At 38.2% G+C, this 16,119-nt stretch overlaps 1 protein-coding gene across 1 annotated transcript in view; it reads right to left on the bottom strand.

The window, feature by feature from the left end:
* Positions 1–15,939, bottom strand: part of abcf1 (ATP-binding cassette, sub-family F (GCN20), member 1) — a 16,295-nt gene extending 356 nt beyond the window's left edge. Inside the window, exons 1-27 of the mRNA XM_072675929.1 lie at positions 15,775–15,939; positions 15,192–15,238; positions 13,040–13,120; positions 12,761–12,890; positions 12,571–12,605; positions 12,327–12,440; positions 11,408–11,461; positions 11,052–11,141; positions 10,147–10,200; positions 9,117–9,209; positions 8,887–8,982; positions 8,646–8,768; positions 7,639–7,739; positions 7,405–7,490; positions 7,140–7,279; positions 5,846–5,994; positions 5,595–5,678; positions 5,252–5,376; positions 5,003–5,115; positions 4,742–4,913; positions 4,230–4,304; positions 3,726–3,796; positions 3,507–3,539; positions 3,215–3,383; positions 1,500–1,564; positions 1,335–1,407; positions 1–385 (exon numbers count right to left, since the gene is read on the bottom strand). The exon at positions 1–385 is cut by the window's left edge and continues 356 nt beyond it. Coding sequence (XP_072532030.1) covers positions 219–385; positions 1,335–1,407; positions 1,500–1,564; positions 3,215–3,383; positions 3,507–3,539; positions 3,726–3,796; positions 4,230–4,304; positions 4,742–4,913; positions 5,003–5,115; positions 5,252–5,376; positions 5,595–5,678; positions 5,846–5,994; positions 7,140–7,279; positions 7,405–7,490; positions 7,639–7,739; positions 8,646–8,768; positions 8,887–8,982; positions 9,117–9,209; positions 10,147–10,200; positions 11,052–11,141; positions 11,408–11,461; positions 12,327–12,440; positions 12,571–12,605; positions 12,761–12,890; positions 13,040–13,120; positions 15,192–15,238; positions 15,775–15,832 — 2,598 coding nt within the window. The 5' untranslated portion in view covers positions 15,833–15,939 and the 3' untranslated portion in view covers positions 1–218. The remainder of the gene's footprint in view (positions 386–1,334; positions 1,408–1,499; positions 1,565–3,214; positions 3,384–3,506; positions 3,540–3,725; positions 3,797–4,229; positions 4,305–4,741; positions 4,914–5,002; positions 5,116–5,251; positions 5,377–5,594; positions 5,679–5,845; positions 5,995–7,139; positions 7,280–7,404; positions 7,491–7,638; positions 7,740–8,645; positions 8,769–8,886; positions 8,983–9,116; positions 9,210–10,146; positions 10,201–11,051; positions 11,142–11,407; positions 11,462–12,326; positions 12,441–12,570; positions 12,606–12,760; positions 12,891–13,039; positions 13,121–15,191; positions 15,239–15,774) is intronic.
* Between the last annotated feature and the right edge of the window lie 180 nt (positions 15,940–16,119).

Below are 16,119 nucleotides of genomic sequence, written 5' to 3' on the forward strand. Positions count from 1 at the left end.
AGATCAGCTTCTGTGGCACTGCATCACTCTGCACAAGGTAATGATGAAGCCCCTCAGACGCAAAGACTGAGGGAACAGTGTTCTTGCAAATAGATTTAAAAAAAATGCTTTTCCATAAGTTGGCAACTTTGTGTATACATGATACACCAAAAATAAAGCACACCCCCACATCCATCATTAATGAAGTTTGTGGGTGTTCATGGAACCTTATTTTCAGGTCACTCTTTAGGTTTGATGGCCAAGGTTTCTCCAAGGGCCTCCAGCACTTCTCTCTTGTAGTCTTCAAAGTCTCCATCTATCTGGTTTACTGTCTGGTCCTCCACCACCCACAGATGACACTGTGTCTCAGTGATCAGTCTAGCATCGTGGCTCACAATGATTACAGCTATGGAAAGAAATGATGACTCACCGTTAAGCATTGTATTTTTAAATCCCAAACAACTTCATAGACAGTATCCTGCACTTAAGCACATTCCTGTCATGTAAAAACCCTCGACAGTGACAATACACTTGTTTACACACTATAGTTGTGTTCTTGGTAGTGATAAATGCTTAAATCAAATATTGTTGGTGCACAGCAAATCTGACTGAAAGACCTAAAACAGGCATATATTATAACAAATGTATGTTTTAATAAAGCAATTCTTATATTTAAATTCACACAACTGGAACAAAAAGCATTTACCTTGCTTAGAGCTGAATAAACACTGTATAGACAAAAATATTTGGACACACTATTCCTTGTTTCTTCTGAAATCAAGGATATTAAAAAGAGTTTGTCCTGATTTTAGTGGAGTAACTGTCCATTGTCCAGGGAAGGCTTTTACTATTTTTTCAGAGCATTGCTGTGGGAGTTTGATTGCACGAGAGCACTAGTGAGGTCAGGAAGGTTTCACTACCCCACCTCGTCCCCAACTCATCCCAAAATTATTAAATAGCACACGACCATTCCAGGGAACAGAGTACTGGGTCATTGTGACTAGACTTGATTAGATTTGCACCATAAAGTTTCGCACAATGCACCATGACCTATTTACAAAGCTATTAGACATCATTACCATAACTAATTGGTGTTGGTCATTTAGTATGTGGAGATGTAAAATAGCCATCAAGTGACCTCACATGGCGTGCGAATCATCCTTATTGTATGGTCCTAAATGACAATAAGTAGGTCCAATTGTCTTCACCGATCATAGTTGTAGAGTTATTGACTATATGGTACTGATGATCCGAGAGGACTTTCCAGATGGAAAAAGCAAGTCAGTAGCACTGAAGCTGTATTCATGTCTGCTTTTGATAGAGAAAAAAAAAAAAAACAACCAAAAAACTCATACCTCCTTTGTATTCATTAATGGCTTCTGACAGGGCATCAATTGACTCTATATCCAGGTTATTGGTGGGCTCATCCTTTAAAAGAAATACAGCACAAAAGATAAATTAGATTTAAATGTAATGTTACTGAGGGAGATAATCAACGTTACTATTATGATAGTACTAACCAAAATTAGGACATCAGGTTGCCGGCAGGAGAGTTCAGCAAATACCACTCTTGCTTTCTGGCCACCTGTCAATGGGGCACAAATTGGTCATATTAGTGGAAATTTTAATAGTTACCAAAATACCAAAAAAAATCTCTAGATGAAGGGTTCTAAATCCTGCTCCTGGGCACCCACAGCCATACAGAGATTCAACTATCCCATGCCTCAACACTGATCCAGCTGATTAATCCCTTCCTGAGTTTCATCAGCTGTGTTCAAACTGTGGCAGGGCAGTGGATCCCCAGGAGCAACAAACACCAGGATTAAAAAACACTGCTCTAAGACAGACAAGGCAAAGTTACTTATATTGCACATTTCATATACAAAGGCAATTCAAAGTGTTTTACATGAATAAAAATATCATAAGTAACAAAGAACTAAAAACACAAGTATGTACACAAAAATATAACAAGATTAAAGCATTCTTATAAAATCCAAATGTATATTAAAATATAAAGATTTTTCTTAGAGTGCAATTCTATTAAAAAATTAGGAGACAGTATACGGTCAGCCTTACAGATCATCTGTAGACACAGAACAAAAGGAATATTTAACCTACATTCAAAAACTGCTACATTTAGGGCACATCTGAGATATTCTGGCAGTCTCTTTCAATTGAATGAACAAATAAGCATGGTACACTGCACCATGTTATTTTAGATTCTAGGCTCTACTAGTGATTTACAGACTATTAGCAGCACACTTTAAATATGTACTATAACTAACCAAAAGCCAGTGTAAAGATTTTAGAACCGGAGCAAAGTGCTCGGTTCTCCCTGTGCTGGTTAGAACTCTTGCAGCAGCATTTTAAACGAGCTGAAACTTGGAATGTCCTTTTTGGGAAGTCCTGTAAAGAGGCCATTACAATAATCAATCCTGCTAAAAGACTGAATGAGTACATAAACTTGGAACTACATAAAAGCTGAGTAGTTTCTCTAGATCTTGCTGTGATGAGTGTTAAAAATTTGCACTTCGTTGCCAAAAAAAGACTAATCTCTTGTGTTTATTTCGTTAAAGAAATCAAATTATTATGTCTCATCCAAATATTTGCATGTTCTAAGCACTTACACAGTGAGTCTATTGAACTGTAATCATCTGGTGAGAGAGCCAAGTATAACTGTGTATCAGTATAACTATGATCATAAATTATGCTGTTCTAAAAACTTGGCCCAAATAAAACCATAATGAGGTTTTTAAAAATAAAAAAAGGGGGGGGGTGAGATCTTATCCCTTTAAAAAAATCCACTTAGGCTATTTTTAAACATTTAAAGTTTAAACAGACACTCCCACAGAAAAAGACAGGCAGGTCTTCTAGTTCTGGGTATCATTCGCACTTGCCCGCAGTCAGACGCCCATCATTAATTATGTTCATCAGTCTTAGGCTACAGCATATTATCTGTACGGCTGCTTGCACCGAACCACAATATCTGATCATGATTGTTTGGGATGAGTACAGTATATTGGGCAAGACTCCTAACACTACCTTGGCCCACCTCTGTAATACTAGTAAACCATGTAAGTCACTCTGGATAACAGCATCAGCTAAATGCTGTAAATGTTCTAAAAAGTTCTAAACCTTTTTGGAGGGTTTTGTTTGTCTGTTTACCATGGCAAACAGTGTGTGTGTATTTATGTTCCTGTTAATAATTTCAGCTAAATGAACCTGAAGTCCTTACCAGAAAGCTTGGATATCTGAATAGTGTGCGCATGACTCTCCAAGCCAAAGCGCCCAAGACACTTCCTGCTGTCCTGGTAGGGAAGGTTGAAGTTCCTCTGCAGATACTCTGTGGGAGCCTCTTCCATGTTCAGCTGATCTGCATACTGCTGGTTGAAGAAGCCTACTTTCTATGAAAAAAACCCCCAAAAACAACAACAATCAACTGAGCTCTAAAATAACAAATGCATGTATTTGAAGGGTAGAATTATACATTTGGTACAGTGTATTAACAATAAAAAGCTTCTGCTTACCAAACGGTGATTCTTTCTCATCTCGCCTTTTGTCTAAAATGCAAAGGAAATAATGCATAGATAATTTTGAATCATTTATGTACTGATTTTATAACTGTACTTTTCAACATGTCTACTAAGACAAGATAGTGCTATTTTTTTTAAATAGTTAAAAAAATAATTTAAAAAGTAGGTAAGAAGCATAATACACAGGATGTCAATTTAAGAACTGGAACTTACAGGGTTTAGTTTTCCTGTCAAGAGAAGTAGGAGTGTACTCTTTCCAACGCCATTAGGTCCGACTATACAGACTAAAAAAAGAAAGATCACATTAGTTCTACCCTTTGCAATCTCTTTTCAGTGACCAATATGGAACATTTGCTACAGTTTGCTCTATATATATATATTCAATGCTGAGTACAAGATCCAATCTTTGTGTTTGTATAAATACTGTAGTTAATATTAATACTGAAGTAAAATCAACATTTTTATTAATTGATTTATTCACTTATTTAGTTTTTTTGTAGCAGTTTCTATAATGAGATTTATTTAGTTTAGTGGAGACATTTCTTAAAATTACTTTTATAGTGGTAAATATCGGACTCTACTCCCTGACCAATCTGGGTGCTGAAGGGAAACACTGCATTTAACTCACTTCTTTTAATGTCAGCAGATCTAATTTGTTTGCACTGTTCACAGACTCAATGTGCTCAGAGTTTCTCTAGACAATTTGATGTGACTTACTTCGAGACTCCATGTCAATTCCAAAGTCCACATTTTTAAACAGAGGTTTCTGACCCTCATAACCAAAGTCCACACCTGAGCAGAAAGAAACAGTTTAAGAGTTTAAGAAACCAATACTTCTACATGACTACAGGGCAAATGTGAATTTAAATGTGAATGGTAGACAATTATTGTTGGTATCTGCAGATTTAGTCAACAGTAGTCATCTGGAGTTATGCTGAAATGTATACATCCATAACATTCGCAATTTATCTATAATAATCAATAATAATAATAACATTTGTAATGTTAATTCATTTTCTTTCAGGTTCAAAGTGAAATGTAACAATTCTTGGTTTAAACCTATGGTTTGCTATTGTTAATTATGGTTAATAACACAGACAAGACAATATACTGGAGTTACTCAAAGAGATTAGACGCAGCACTGTAAAGTCACTACATATAATTTGACCAGGGATGCCCAATCTTTTGCAGAAGACTGTATGTTGTACTACAAAATGTGTGCTACTCACTGTGCAGGCCAAGAATTGGAGGAGAAAGGGGTGGTGGATTTGGGAAGGTAAACTTCACTGTGTATTCTTTAGGTCTCTTTAAAAGCTCTGGGGCCTCATGGCTCTCCTCTTCCTGTCCCTTCTTTTTGCCCTTTTGCTGCTTCCTTGTCAGTGCCTCTTTTGTTTGTTTCTCCTAAATAAAAATGTGGAAAAGGAATGAGAACCCATCGGACACAAGATCAGTGAATATTAAGCAATCAAAAATACAGAACACAAACTTACAGCTTGTTTCGTGGATTTTCCTCCTGCCTTTAGGTCTTTGAGCTTTTTCTCTTGTTTCTCGTACTGTTTCAGAAGCTCTTTCTGCTTCTGCACATACATCTTCTTAAATGTTACTAGAAAAAGCAATAAAATGATACATTTACAGCATGCCCTGTTTCTCATCATATAGGGGTATGTGCAGACATACGTCTTAAGTGAGTACATCTAAACATCATGTCCAGTTAATCATTTCTGTTCGCTCATACTCACAGTAGTTGCCCCTGTAATAGTAGAGTTTCTGGTTGTCCAAGTGAATGATATCTGTACAAACATCATCTAAGAAACTCTGGTCATGGGAAACAATCAGAAGGGTCTTCTTCCAGCCTTGCAGGTAGCTTTGAGGGGGGGTGAAAGGTAACAATACACATAAGCTACTGAACCAGCAATAAGTAAGAGCTGAGGTGTTTACATGAATTACATAGATCTCCTGGTGTCCTGACAAGTTATTTGAATTAATGTCTACCACTTAGTCACTGAATGTCCTATTAATGTAAGCAACAGCCTGGAAGGACAGCTGCATTCTGGTATTCAGAGCATAAGGTACGGTCATTACTTGTTAAGCCAGATGACAGCATTAAGGTCCAGGTGGTTCGTTGGCTCATCCAACATCAACAGAGTAGGTTCCATGAAGAGAGCTCTGCAGAGGACAGAAGTACACTCACGTCAAAATGGATATACAATCATACTGACTAACCCACTACCAGTAAATGTATACCAATTACAGTTCATTTAATTCCTGGGACATTCAAAAGATTAATCAGCACAGTTTCCTAAATCATTGATGACCGTGGCCATTTTGCTAACCTGGCAAGAGACACTCTCATTCTCCAGCCACCAGAAAACTTTTTAGTGGGTCTGTTTTGCATCTCTGGGGTGAAGGACAAACCAGCCAGGATCCTGCGAGCCTTGGCCTCTGCTGCTGCTGCTCCAATTACCCTCAACTCTTCATATACCTGCCAGTAAAGACCACATTTGACATCAGTCACTTTCCACATATAGAGCCACAAAACACTATTAGAGTATATTTATTTAAAATAAAAAAACTAAAAATTAATCCTGTTAACACAAATGAGCTTTACGGCATTTCTAAGTTATACATTTTCAGAGCTTTCTGTAGCAGCACCTTCCCCAGCATCATGTCCCCAAGCAACAGTTATCTTTTTCGCCTAGCACGAATACCTGCTTTCCCAGCATTAGCTTCCCGTTTTGCCAAATTTGACTTAACCTTTTCCAGACAGTGCCACCTGGGAAAGCCACGGTCACAATGCCTGGTTTGAGTAGCAATCCAAAGTGGCCACTGCGTGTTACTGCTTTGCAGCTTCATGTGTCAAAAAGCTTTCGCTAATGGGCTGGTTGATGTATTGGCTGGCAAATTTTAAGAGCATAAATAAATTGAGCCAAGACACTAGCTTGTTTGACAGTCTTGTTTTGGGTATACCGACATGTAATGACACATGCCATTCAACCAGTGACTGAGATTTGGTAACCATGACATGACCCTCTTTACAAAAAGCAGTAATCTCAAAGTGACACATGAATCCTTGACTTACACTTTACACAAGTTAAACGACTGATAAATGGGCTGATTAATACCTTGCAGGTGGTAATCATCTTTACTCAAGATCAAGGAAAGGACTAAGCTTGCTTTTATATTCGGATGACACTTTGCAAAGTCTCTCTATAAAAATGTGTCATATAACACACTTGACTTGCCTTAACAATTGCATTATTTTAAAAACTGCTATAACCCACCATATTCAACAAGGACCAGTCATATGGATCCGCTGTATATCCTAGGCTAAAATACTGATAAAACAATCCTTGCCACACCTCTGTTCTGTGATTCATTGCACATATAAACTTTAATATATTGTCTATAAATATATGCAATATGCATAGCGGACATGGATATAAGTGCTTTAAGACAATACTAATGGTACATAACATCAGTTTCACATCTTTGTGAACAAAAAGAATAGGGATTGAACTTGGTGGTGCTTAGTGGTCGCTCCATTGCACTTCATTTTACATCCATGATATTAAGAATAGCATTCTCCTTTGTACAGTCTGAACAATTTGTAGCTGAAAGCATGCCGACCTTCTCTAGTCTCTCAGCGACACCATCTTCCCCCTTCTCCAGTCGATTCTGCAGCTGCTTCTCCTCCTCAAGCAGCTTCAGCCGCCGCGTGTCAGCCTTCAGCACAGCCTGCACGGCCGGAGTGTCATCAGCAATGACCTCTAAAGATGAAAACACCTTTTTAGCACATCAGCCAAACAAAACAGAAGGTCAAGAAAAAGGGGAAAAGAGAACGAAACAAGCCTAAGGTCTCCCTCAGCTGTCTGGGGAATAGAAACGTATGTACCTTGTTCACAAAGCAGCACATCAATATTGGGAGGAATGCTGAGAGCCCTGTTGGAAATGTGCTTCAACAGAGTGGTCTTTCCTTTCCTAGCAAGAGCAAGAGCAGAAGATATTAGAAGAGTGTGATAACTACATGGAAATGTGATACTAATCTGAATTCAGTGGAGTTTTTTTCAGCACTTTGTGCAGTCCTAACCCTAAAACAGTGTTATTACCACACTGGAGATCTGCTTACCCATTTGGTCCAACTAGACCATAGCGACGTCCAGCCACAATTAAAAGATCAGCATTGACAAACAGCTCCTTCCCATGAGCTGAGATGCTAAATCTCTCCAGCTACGACAAAACAGTAAAAAAAAAAAAAATAAATAAATAATAATACACTTTAAAAATCTTTTAGTGACGTAAAATTAACTTCATTAGAGTACAGGTGTTTTATTGTATTACAGAGGTGGGCCAATGTAGTGTTAGGAGTTATGCCCAGGGACTCTTATTAGTGTAGCGCAGCATAGTCACCAGACTGGGAATCGAACCCCAGTCTCCCGCGTGGTGAGGTAGCTCACTAGCAGGTAGTGGTATTATCTGTTGCGCCACACCAACCACATTTTACCGCTGTAAACATTTCCTGAATCTGTAGAACCTGCCCTTTAAGATATGAAAAAAATCCATTACACTCCAGAGGGTTAACTGGCTGCTTTCTGACACTAGCAACAGCGCACAGAGGTCACATATTACAGCCTAGGTATAACACTGTAAGAAAGACAGTAGATAGTGTTACTGTTCTTACATCGTTCCCCCTTGGTGTGATGTCGGGTCATTTTAGCTTTGCCCCAGTTGCTCGTCCGAGTTTTGGTTTTCTCAAAACATATTGGTTAAAACAATAAGCTGGTACTTTTCCTTCTGGAGTGTGGTATTTAGCAATCAGTCTTCCAGGTGATGTACTGCTCTCTAGTGTTACAGGTTTCAACAACACATTCTCCCAAAGTGTTTTACTGCTTCACCATCTTTGACTAGGGCTGGCAGGGCTATTGTTAGTGGGATGGTTTATGTAAATTTGGGGGCAGGAATATAAAAGTCAAGATTTTTACAAAATAGTTCTGGGGTTTTGAAATTGGCCTGTATTGCAGACCTGTTTTGGTGATGCTAGATTTTTGAGACAACTTTAAGATTTTCTGTATGTCACTTCCCTGAATAAATAAATACTTCTCAACTGAGGTGGAAATTGCATTCTAGGAAACTGACCTTAATATCTGAGGCGTTCTCCAGCATGGCTTGCCTTGAGGACAGCTCAGCCTGAGAGACAGAGAAGTCCCCCTCTGCAGCGTTTTGAGCACGGACACTGGCCACCTGACGCTCATATTCCATCTGTCAAACAAATCATTTGCATTCATTTAGCTTTGTGCAGTGGTAAAAAGCAAGCTAAATATTCTTTGGACTGGGTCAAGACAGCCACGTTCGTGCACATGACGTATTGTACACATACCATCTTCTTTTTCTTCTTCTTCTCCTTTTTGCTCAGGTTGGCAAAGGGGTCATCCTTTCCTTTGTTCTGCTCAGCAGCAATAACATCCTCTGCGCTCTGAAGGAGAAAAACAAACAAACAAAAAACACGGTTTTAACACAATCCCTTGCACACAAACTTAAATTGTATAAACCGTGTAAATGGTATTAAGTAGTGAACAGTATTAGTAATAAAGCAAAAAGTGAAGCTACCATCATTGTATCATTTTCATCACTCTTCTCCTCCTCCTCCTCTTCTTCTTCTTCATCATCATCATCACTAGGTGCACGAGCAGGCTTGCCTTTCTGAAAAATGAATAAAAGAGGTTAAACTGTTGACAGCAACTGCAGTTGAGGTTGGCCTTGTCCTTCTAGATTAACCCAGACTAGTCCGGTCACAACAACGTTGGACATTATATTGTCCTAGAAATAATTGTGATTAATGATGATATTGCAATGTTAAAAACATTTTATGCCACTGATACAATGATAACATAATATAGCATAATAAATCTTATTAATAAATAAATAAATAGCCTCAAGTAACACGTTTTAACCGTTGCAGTCTGCTCTGTGTGGATGGAGGCACTGTAATTGATACATTGCCCACTGTGCGAGTGGCTAATATATTGGTGATCTTTATTCTGATGTAAATGGACAGGCAAGTAAACACAGTGGGCAATATCAAGGTCAGCAAATAATTATCAAGCCCATGTCCATAGAATTGTACGATAAGTCGGCCACGTAATTTTTGGGAGAGGCCTAACCCAGACAGGCAGCCATTCAAATGATTGTGGATACACTTTATTGTTTACAGCAATTGTTAACAGATGCTTTAATATTACAGTTATGTAGCTGTATTTCATTACTGTATAATGCACTGTGGTGTATCACTGTATCAACTGTTATTTCCACAGAAAAGCATTGCCAATAGAACACTATGGAGCAGCTGAACATGAGCTGCAGCACAAGGTCAACATACATTTATTTATTTATTTAGATCCAATTCTGTAACACATCTTTGATGGAATACACCCACACTGTGAGATCTGTTGTTTTTCCCTGTAGTGGATTGATTAGAAATTAAACATGATATTCACTGACTATTACTCTATATAATATAAACCTCAGATTAGCTACTACTGAAGCTTACACTATTGATGCTAAAAGAAAAAAATGAAAAAGATAAAAAATGATATTGGGCCATCTTTAAGTCTTCACATGGATGAAACACTTCACTAACCTTTGGCTGTTCTTTTTTGCCTGTCTTCTGAGGCTTTTCATCTTTCTCCTCATCCTGCAGACATGCAATCATTTATCATGCGTCACTTATTCAATAATAATTTTCATTTTTACTCAGGACATCAAACAGAACAAAACAACAACGAGATGGGGACCAATCCCTAACGGATTACAGCAATTTAGAGGACATCATTATTCAGACTTATAAAAGCCAATTCAGCTAGACATGCTAACAGCTTTCTTCTCAGAGATGTGGCCCATAATAAACATAGTGGACAACTTGCACTTCACAAACCCTACCATGAGGCTCATTTATGCTCAATGTTAAATACGGCTACAGAGCCTTCTGTCCATTGTGTCCGTATTTGTAACGTTTATAACATTTTACACTGTTTACACCCTTGCTTCTTTTGTGTTTTTGTAGCAAGCATCACTGCACAAAATGTTTAATATAGTTCTGTTACATATTATAAAAATAATGTAATAAGGTATAATAAAATAATAGATATTATATCCTATACATATCCTTTAACTCTTTTCACAGTAGTTATTTTATATACTTGTATTTGTATATTCGGCTAGTCTTGTATTTACAGTATTTTATTTCCTTATTACTGCCAGTGAGCTACCACACCATGTGGAGGACCAGGGTTAGATGATTCCTGGTCTGGGTGACTACGCTGCGCTACACTAATAAGAGTCCTTGGGCAAGACCCCTAACACTATGTAAGTCGCTCTGGATAAGAGCATCAGCTAAATGCCATAAATGTAAATGTAAATACTTGTCAACAACCTGTGTGTCTCTCTTGACTGTTACATTCTGAATACATTCTGATTAGCACTGACCACCATTCAACCGTCCAATAGAGATGAGCTAATACGTCACAGTGTTATCTAAAATCTCACCTTAGAAGTTTTGCTGTCAGCCTTCGTATTCTTTTTTATGCTCTTCTTCTCATCATCTTTTTTCTCTTCATGTTCATCCTCAGAAGCCTCCTGTTAGAGCACATACAATGAGGGGGAGGAGAGAAAAAAAAAAAAAAAAAAAAAAAAAAAAGACCCACTACACCGTCTGTGTGACAGATCATGTTTGATGAGCCTTCTGTCAAAATACAGAACAGGACTACATAGGTTAGAGCAAAAATGATAAGGAAAGGAAATGAGAGTTATAGGGGCATAGGTGAAGGGGGTAGCAGGGGTAGCAGAGGATAGGTTTAGGGAAGTCAAGTGCAGGAAGGAAGTAAGCATTCCCATGTACCCACCTTGGGTTTCTTAGCCTTATCTTTTTTCTTTCCTTTGGACACTTTCTCAACCTCCTGAATCACATACATACATGTACAGACATACGTACACATTTAGAGCTTGTGTTTCCTTAGTACCATTTGTATACTGGATAAAGGCCCAACAAAGGTCCAAAGTTAAGTTGCTACATTACTTGGTTGGATTACTTAAGATAAGTAAGTCTTCCTGAGTCTTTCTGTTCTGTATCTTAATCTATTATTATTATTATTATTATTATTATTATTAATATTATTATAGTAAATGTTTTCACTAGTGGATGAAAAAATTCAGAACAAATGTCAACTTAGACAATGATACAATTGTCAATTATATAAAAATATCAATGATATAAAGTCTTATGTTAACATATAATCACTTAAGCACTGGAGTCAATTAGTGATTGATCAAAATAAATATGACATCCAGTCATATGGTTTGACAGTCACAGGGAATGCTAGGAATGGAGAGGAGAAATTGGTAAGAAATACAATGGTAGGGAGTAGGATACTGGATTCATCACAAATGAAGGTGCTATGAACAGCTATACAGCTACAGCACTCATTTATCCAGCAGGTCATGTCACCTACCACTATCAGTAAGTAAGTCCCTGTAGTGATGGAGCATTTCATCAAAACAACCAACAACCCTCTCCATTAATCATGTCATACACCACACATTAGTAGGTTATGCAACACCACAGAGGTAGTCACCCTTTTGCTTCATTAAAATTGTTTTTCAAAACACTATGAGACACTCAACAACCCAGTAGCTCACAGATTTATGCTCTAGTCTCAGTGTAGCCCCTACAGTGCAGAGGGCTTAGCAGTATCCTTCGATAAGCAGGATTTATGTTTTTATCCAGGGATAAAAAAAATGCTACACAGAACACTACACACTCACCTTAGAGCTCTTCTTACTCTTGGGTTTATCATCCTCATCTTCGTCATCGCCACCATCCTCTTCTTCGTCTTCATCGCTCTGACCCTGGCTAAGAGCAGCAAATATGTTGCCACCCTAAGAGAGTTCAACACAACAGAAGACAGCAGAGTTCAAAACAAGGGGTCACAAACCCATGTGGGTCCAAAAATATAAATATATTAAGTTTAATAATTTAAAATAAAAAAAAAAAAGGAAAAAAACTAACCTTGTTTCTCTTTCCAGTTTTGACAGGAGCTATTACTGTAATGCAAAGTGTAAATCATGTTAGGAAGAATAAAATGCTTAATAAAACACAAATATATAATTTTTTATTATGCTGAATAATAAAATTTGTTCTGCACATTTGTGATGCCAAAGAGCAGAACTAAAAAAGGATCTCGATTTTCTGACATTACCCTCTTCAGGCTCCTCATCCTCATCACTGGGCTGGACAGAGAGCTTCTTGAGTTTCTGCATGACCTCTTCATCGTCATCATCCCCTTCTCCACCCCGTCCTTTCCGTCTGTCCTTCTTTTTCTTTTGAGGCTAATACATAATACAGATGTGCACAAAGATTACACAAAGATTAAGCATAATCTAACACTGAATAACAGAATGAGTGCAGTCCTTTTTACCGACAACATAAAACTCACCACGTTAAAAAACTACATACTAACTCATGAATGTGACAGTACCTGCTTTCCCTGTGTCTCTTTCACTGGTGCAGGCTCCTCTGTCTTCTCCTGTTTACTGTCAGCGGCCAGTTCATCAAAAAACTACAGGTATGAAAAGACCAAAGGTGAGGAGTAGGTAGTGACATGTACACAAGTAACATTTTGATGGATTTGTACTTGACACAGGTATACTGACATTAGTGAGGAAAAACTTTTAGTAATGTTAATTTTAGTAATTAACATTTAATTACTAATTTTTAATGGTTCTTCAATGGTTCTTTAGTAAAGGCAATGGTCCTGTATTGAACCAGCAAAATGATTTAATATGATACCAAAAATAGAAGGCCCAAGAACTCACTTAACACTACGTTTGCCCACCTTTGTAACATGGTGAATCTGAATAAGAGCACCAACCAAATCTCAGAAATGTAATATTTTGCAATTGGGCACACTTCTCTCTTAGAGTGTGTTTATAATTGTCAGTTTTGGTTCTATTAAAACGAACCCTGGTGGGATTGCTCTGTTAGTGTGGTTCGTTACAGATATCTGAGAAATCCGACCACTGTGTCTGATGCTTTAGTTTAGCAGGGCTGTGTCCCAAACCACAGCCTACCACAGTACACAGTGTAGTGTAAATGTGACTTAATAAGCCAGGTTTACGAGTCTAGCGGTCAGATTTTAAGTTTTCCCCCGCTAGTTATCATCTTGTGGATCACACAGGACCCATCTGCTTTATGCAAACCTATATTTGAAGCCTTCTCTTATACATGCGTCATACATCAACATTTTTGGTTCAATTACAAATGTGTCAGTATAAACACAAAGAAAACCAGGACTTAAAAAGTAACAATGTATCACTTTCTTGCTCGGGCTGGACCAAGGAAGCTAAATTACTTTTTAAACAAACAAACAAACAAAAAAAAAAAAAAAAAAAAAAAAAAAAAAACACTCTTAAGGTTTGGTTTTACTAAGACTGCATCAGAAAGAGAAGAAAAAGTGTCTAAATACTGCAGCAGCTCGAAGTTATTCAGATCTAAGAAACTTTGCATCTTGAATATGGGTTCCAGGAAACATCTGAATTGCCAACTTGATAATAAAGACATCGTCAATTGATAAAACTGAACAGTAATGCGCACATTTGAATAATATCTGAAACAACACACTCATTTGTTGTCGGATGGCAATGTTAAGTATTGCCAATGCTTGAACATTTATTCAATGTAGAAACTGGCACAAAGCCAAGCTGGATTAGCAATAGACATTAATTAATCATTTATTCATGGAAGATTAGAAATGCAGTACAAATTAATAAAACACAGAAATCTAACAGCAGTAGCCCAGCAAGAAAATTTCAATAAATACTGGCTTGAAGTGTCACTTGTCTGAATATCTGACATCATTGTGCACTCCTATATGAAATCATTAAGACAGATGTTGCCACAATACATGATATGTAACACCAAGGTAATGTTTACATGTTATGTTGACACAGCGTTGAAATTTAATGCGTGAGCAAAGAAGACACTTGATGTAAAAGCAAGGCTGAGGATTTAAATTGGGGAAATATTTACTTGGGCACAGGTTACTGTATACATCTCTAGAAATAGGACATGATCCGTCACTGTTAGAATTAAGTGTCAATACAATGATCTACCAATTATATCAGTTCCAGCAAATAACAGATTTAGAGTTAGGTTTAACCAGTATTTTAAACAGTTATGTGATTATGTATTTATTGCATTCTGGAAGAGCATCATGTTTAGGTTCTAGTTCAACAGCACCCACTTCCTAACTGCATTTTATTCTTTTATTCATTTGACTTCATGTGCCCTACAGACACCACGTGAGGGGTCTCTGTACAACTAATCCAGGTGGACTATATCCCAACTTCTATATTTTAGATATGCGTGTGTGTATCGGCACTGGCGGAAAAGTGCTAACTATATGATAACATCCAGTTCCCGTATCGGTGCAGCCCTAATTATGGGTGTGTGAGGAATAAATGTACATGCGGTTAGAACTAATATAACCCATTACTGACAAAACAGGCCAGATTACAAGTTCAGTACTTCTGAATCTACAATACTTAATACTACTTGTGAATTTCCTCACTGTGGGACTAATACAGTTATCTTAACATCTCATCTCAACAAAAAACCTTGAGTCAACTTACACTCTTCTTCCCCTTCTTATCCTTTTTTCCTTTCTTGACAGGTTTATCTGAAAGACAAAACAAAAGTGAAGTTAATGTTTCTCTCTCACATCAACGAGACGTTAACAGTAACTGACAGATGCCAAGCTGACGAAGCACATTGGGACAAAGCCCTGGAATGGGAGAGACGCGCGTGTCCAGCGTTTACCCACCAGACAGTTAGTATAGTTAATAATAATAATAATAATAATAATAATACTGGGTAAGATCATTTAATTCAGACCTTAAACTGGAGAGGTGGTTGATTACTGCTGGGTTAGTGTAAGAGCTGAAGCTCTGCAGCTGAAGCCCAGTTCAGGGTATAGCTAGTGAGACACACTGCTAGCTAGCTTCGTCACAGAGGAGCCTGTCTGCTGACTGTCAGCTCATTAAACAGCAGTAACTTACAAACACATCCTCACACAAAATGCAACGTTACACCGACAGGAACCGACCAGCTGACAGTTTGCTCATCTAACGTTTCTGAGCTTCTGTCGTTCAGATGGTGAGAAGCTAAGCTAGCGCTAACCTCCCACCTCTACAAATCTTAACCAGATAAACTCACCTGTCTGGGGCTCATCGTCGCCCTCCCACTCCGCCACTTCTTTAGACTTCTTTGGCATTTTGTTCTACCACCTTCAACACCCGGGACTCGAGACTGAAGAAGGAGAGATGTGTGGATGCGCAGATCTAACTGAACAACGTGCGGCCTCTGCTACGCTGCACTGAACAACCATCGAGGTTCAAATGCCGGTAGTTTGGGAAGCCACAGCGCCACCCCGCCACGCTGTGGGCGAGTTAGGAACTGCAGTCTCTCCTGACCAGGTAAAAAATGCATGGTAGAAAACACTGTCCAGTAATCCCAAACACAAAGCCAGGAGTGGTTGAACAACAAAAAGGTGAAAGTCCA

The sequence above is a fragment of the Salminus brasiliensis genome, chromosome 3 (assembly GCF_030463535.1).
Source record: "Salminus brasiliensis chromosome 3, fSalBra1.hap2, whole genome shotgun sequence".
NCBI classification, from domain to species: domain Eukaryota; kingdom Metazoa; phylum Chordata; class Actinopteri; order Characiformes; family Bryconidae; genus Salminus; species Salminus brasiliensis.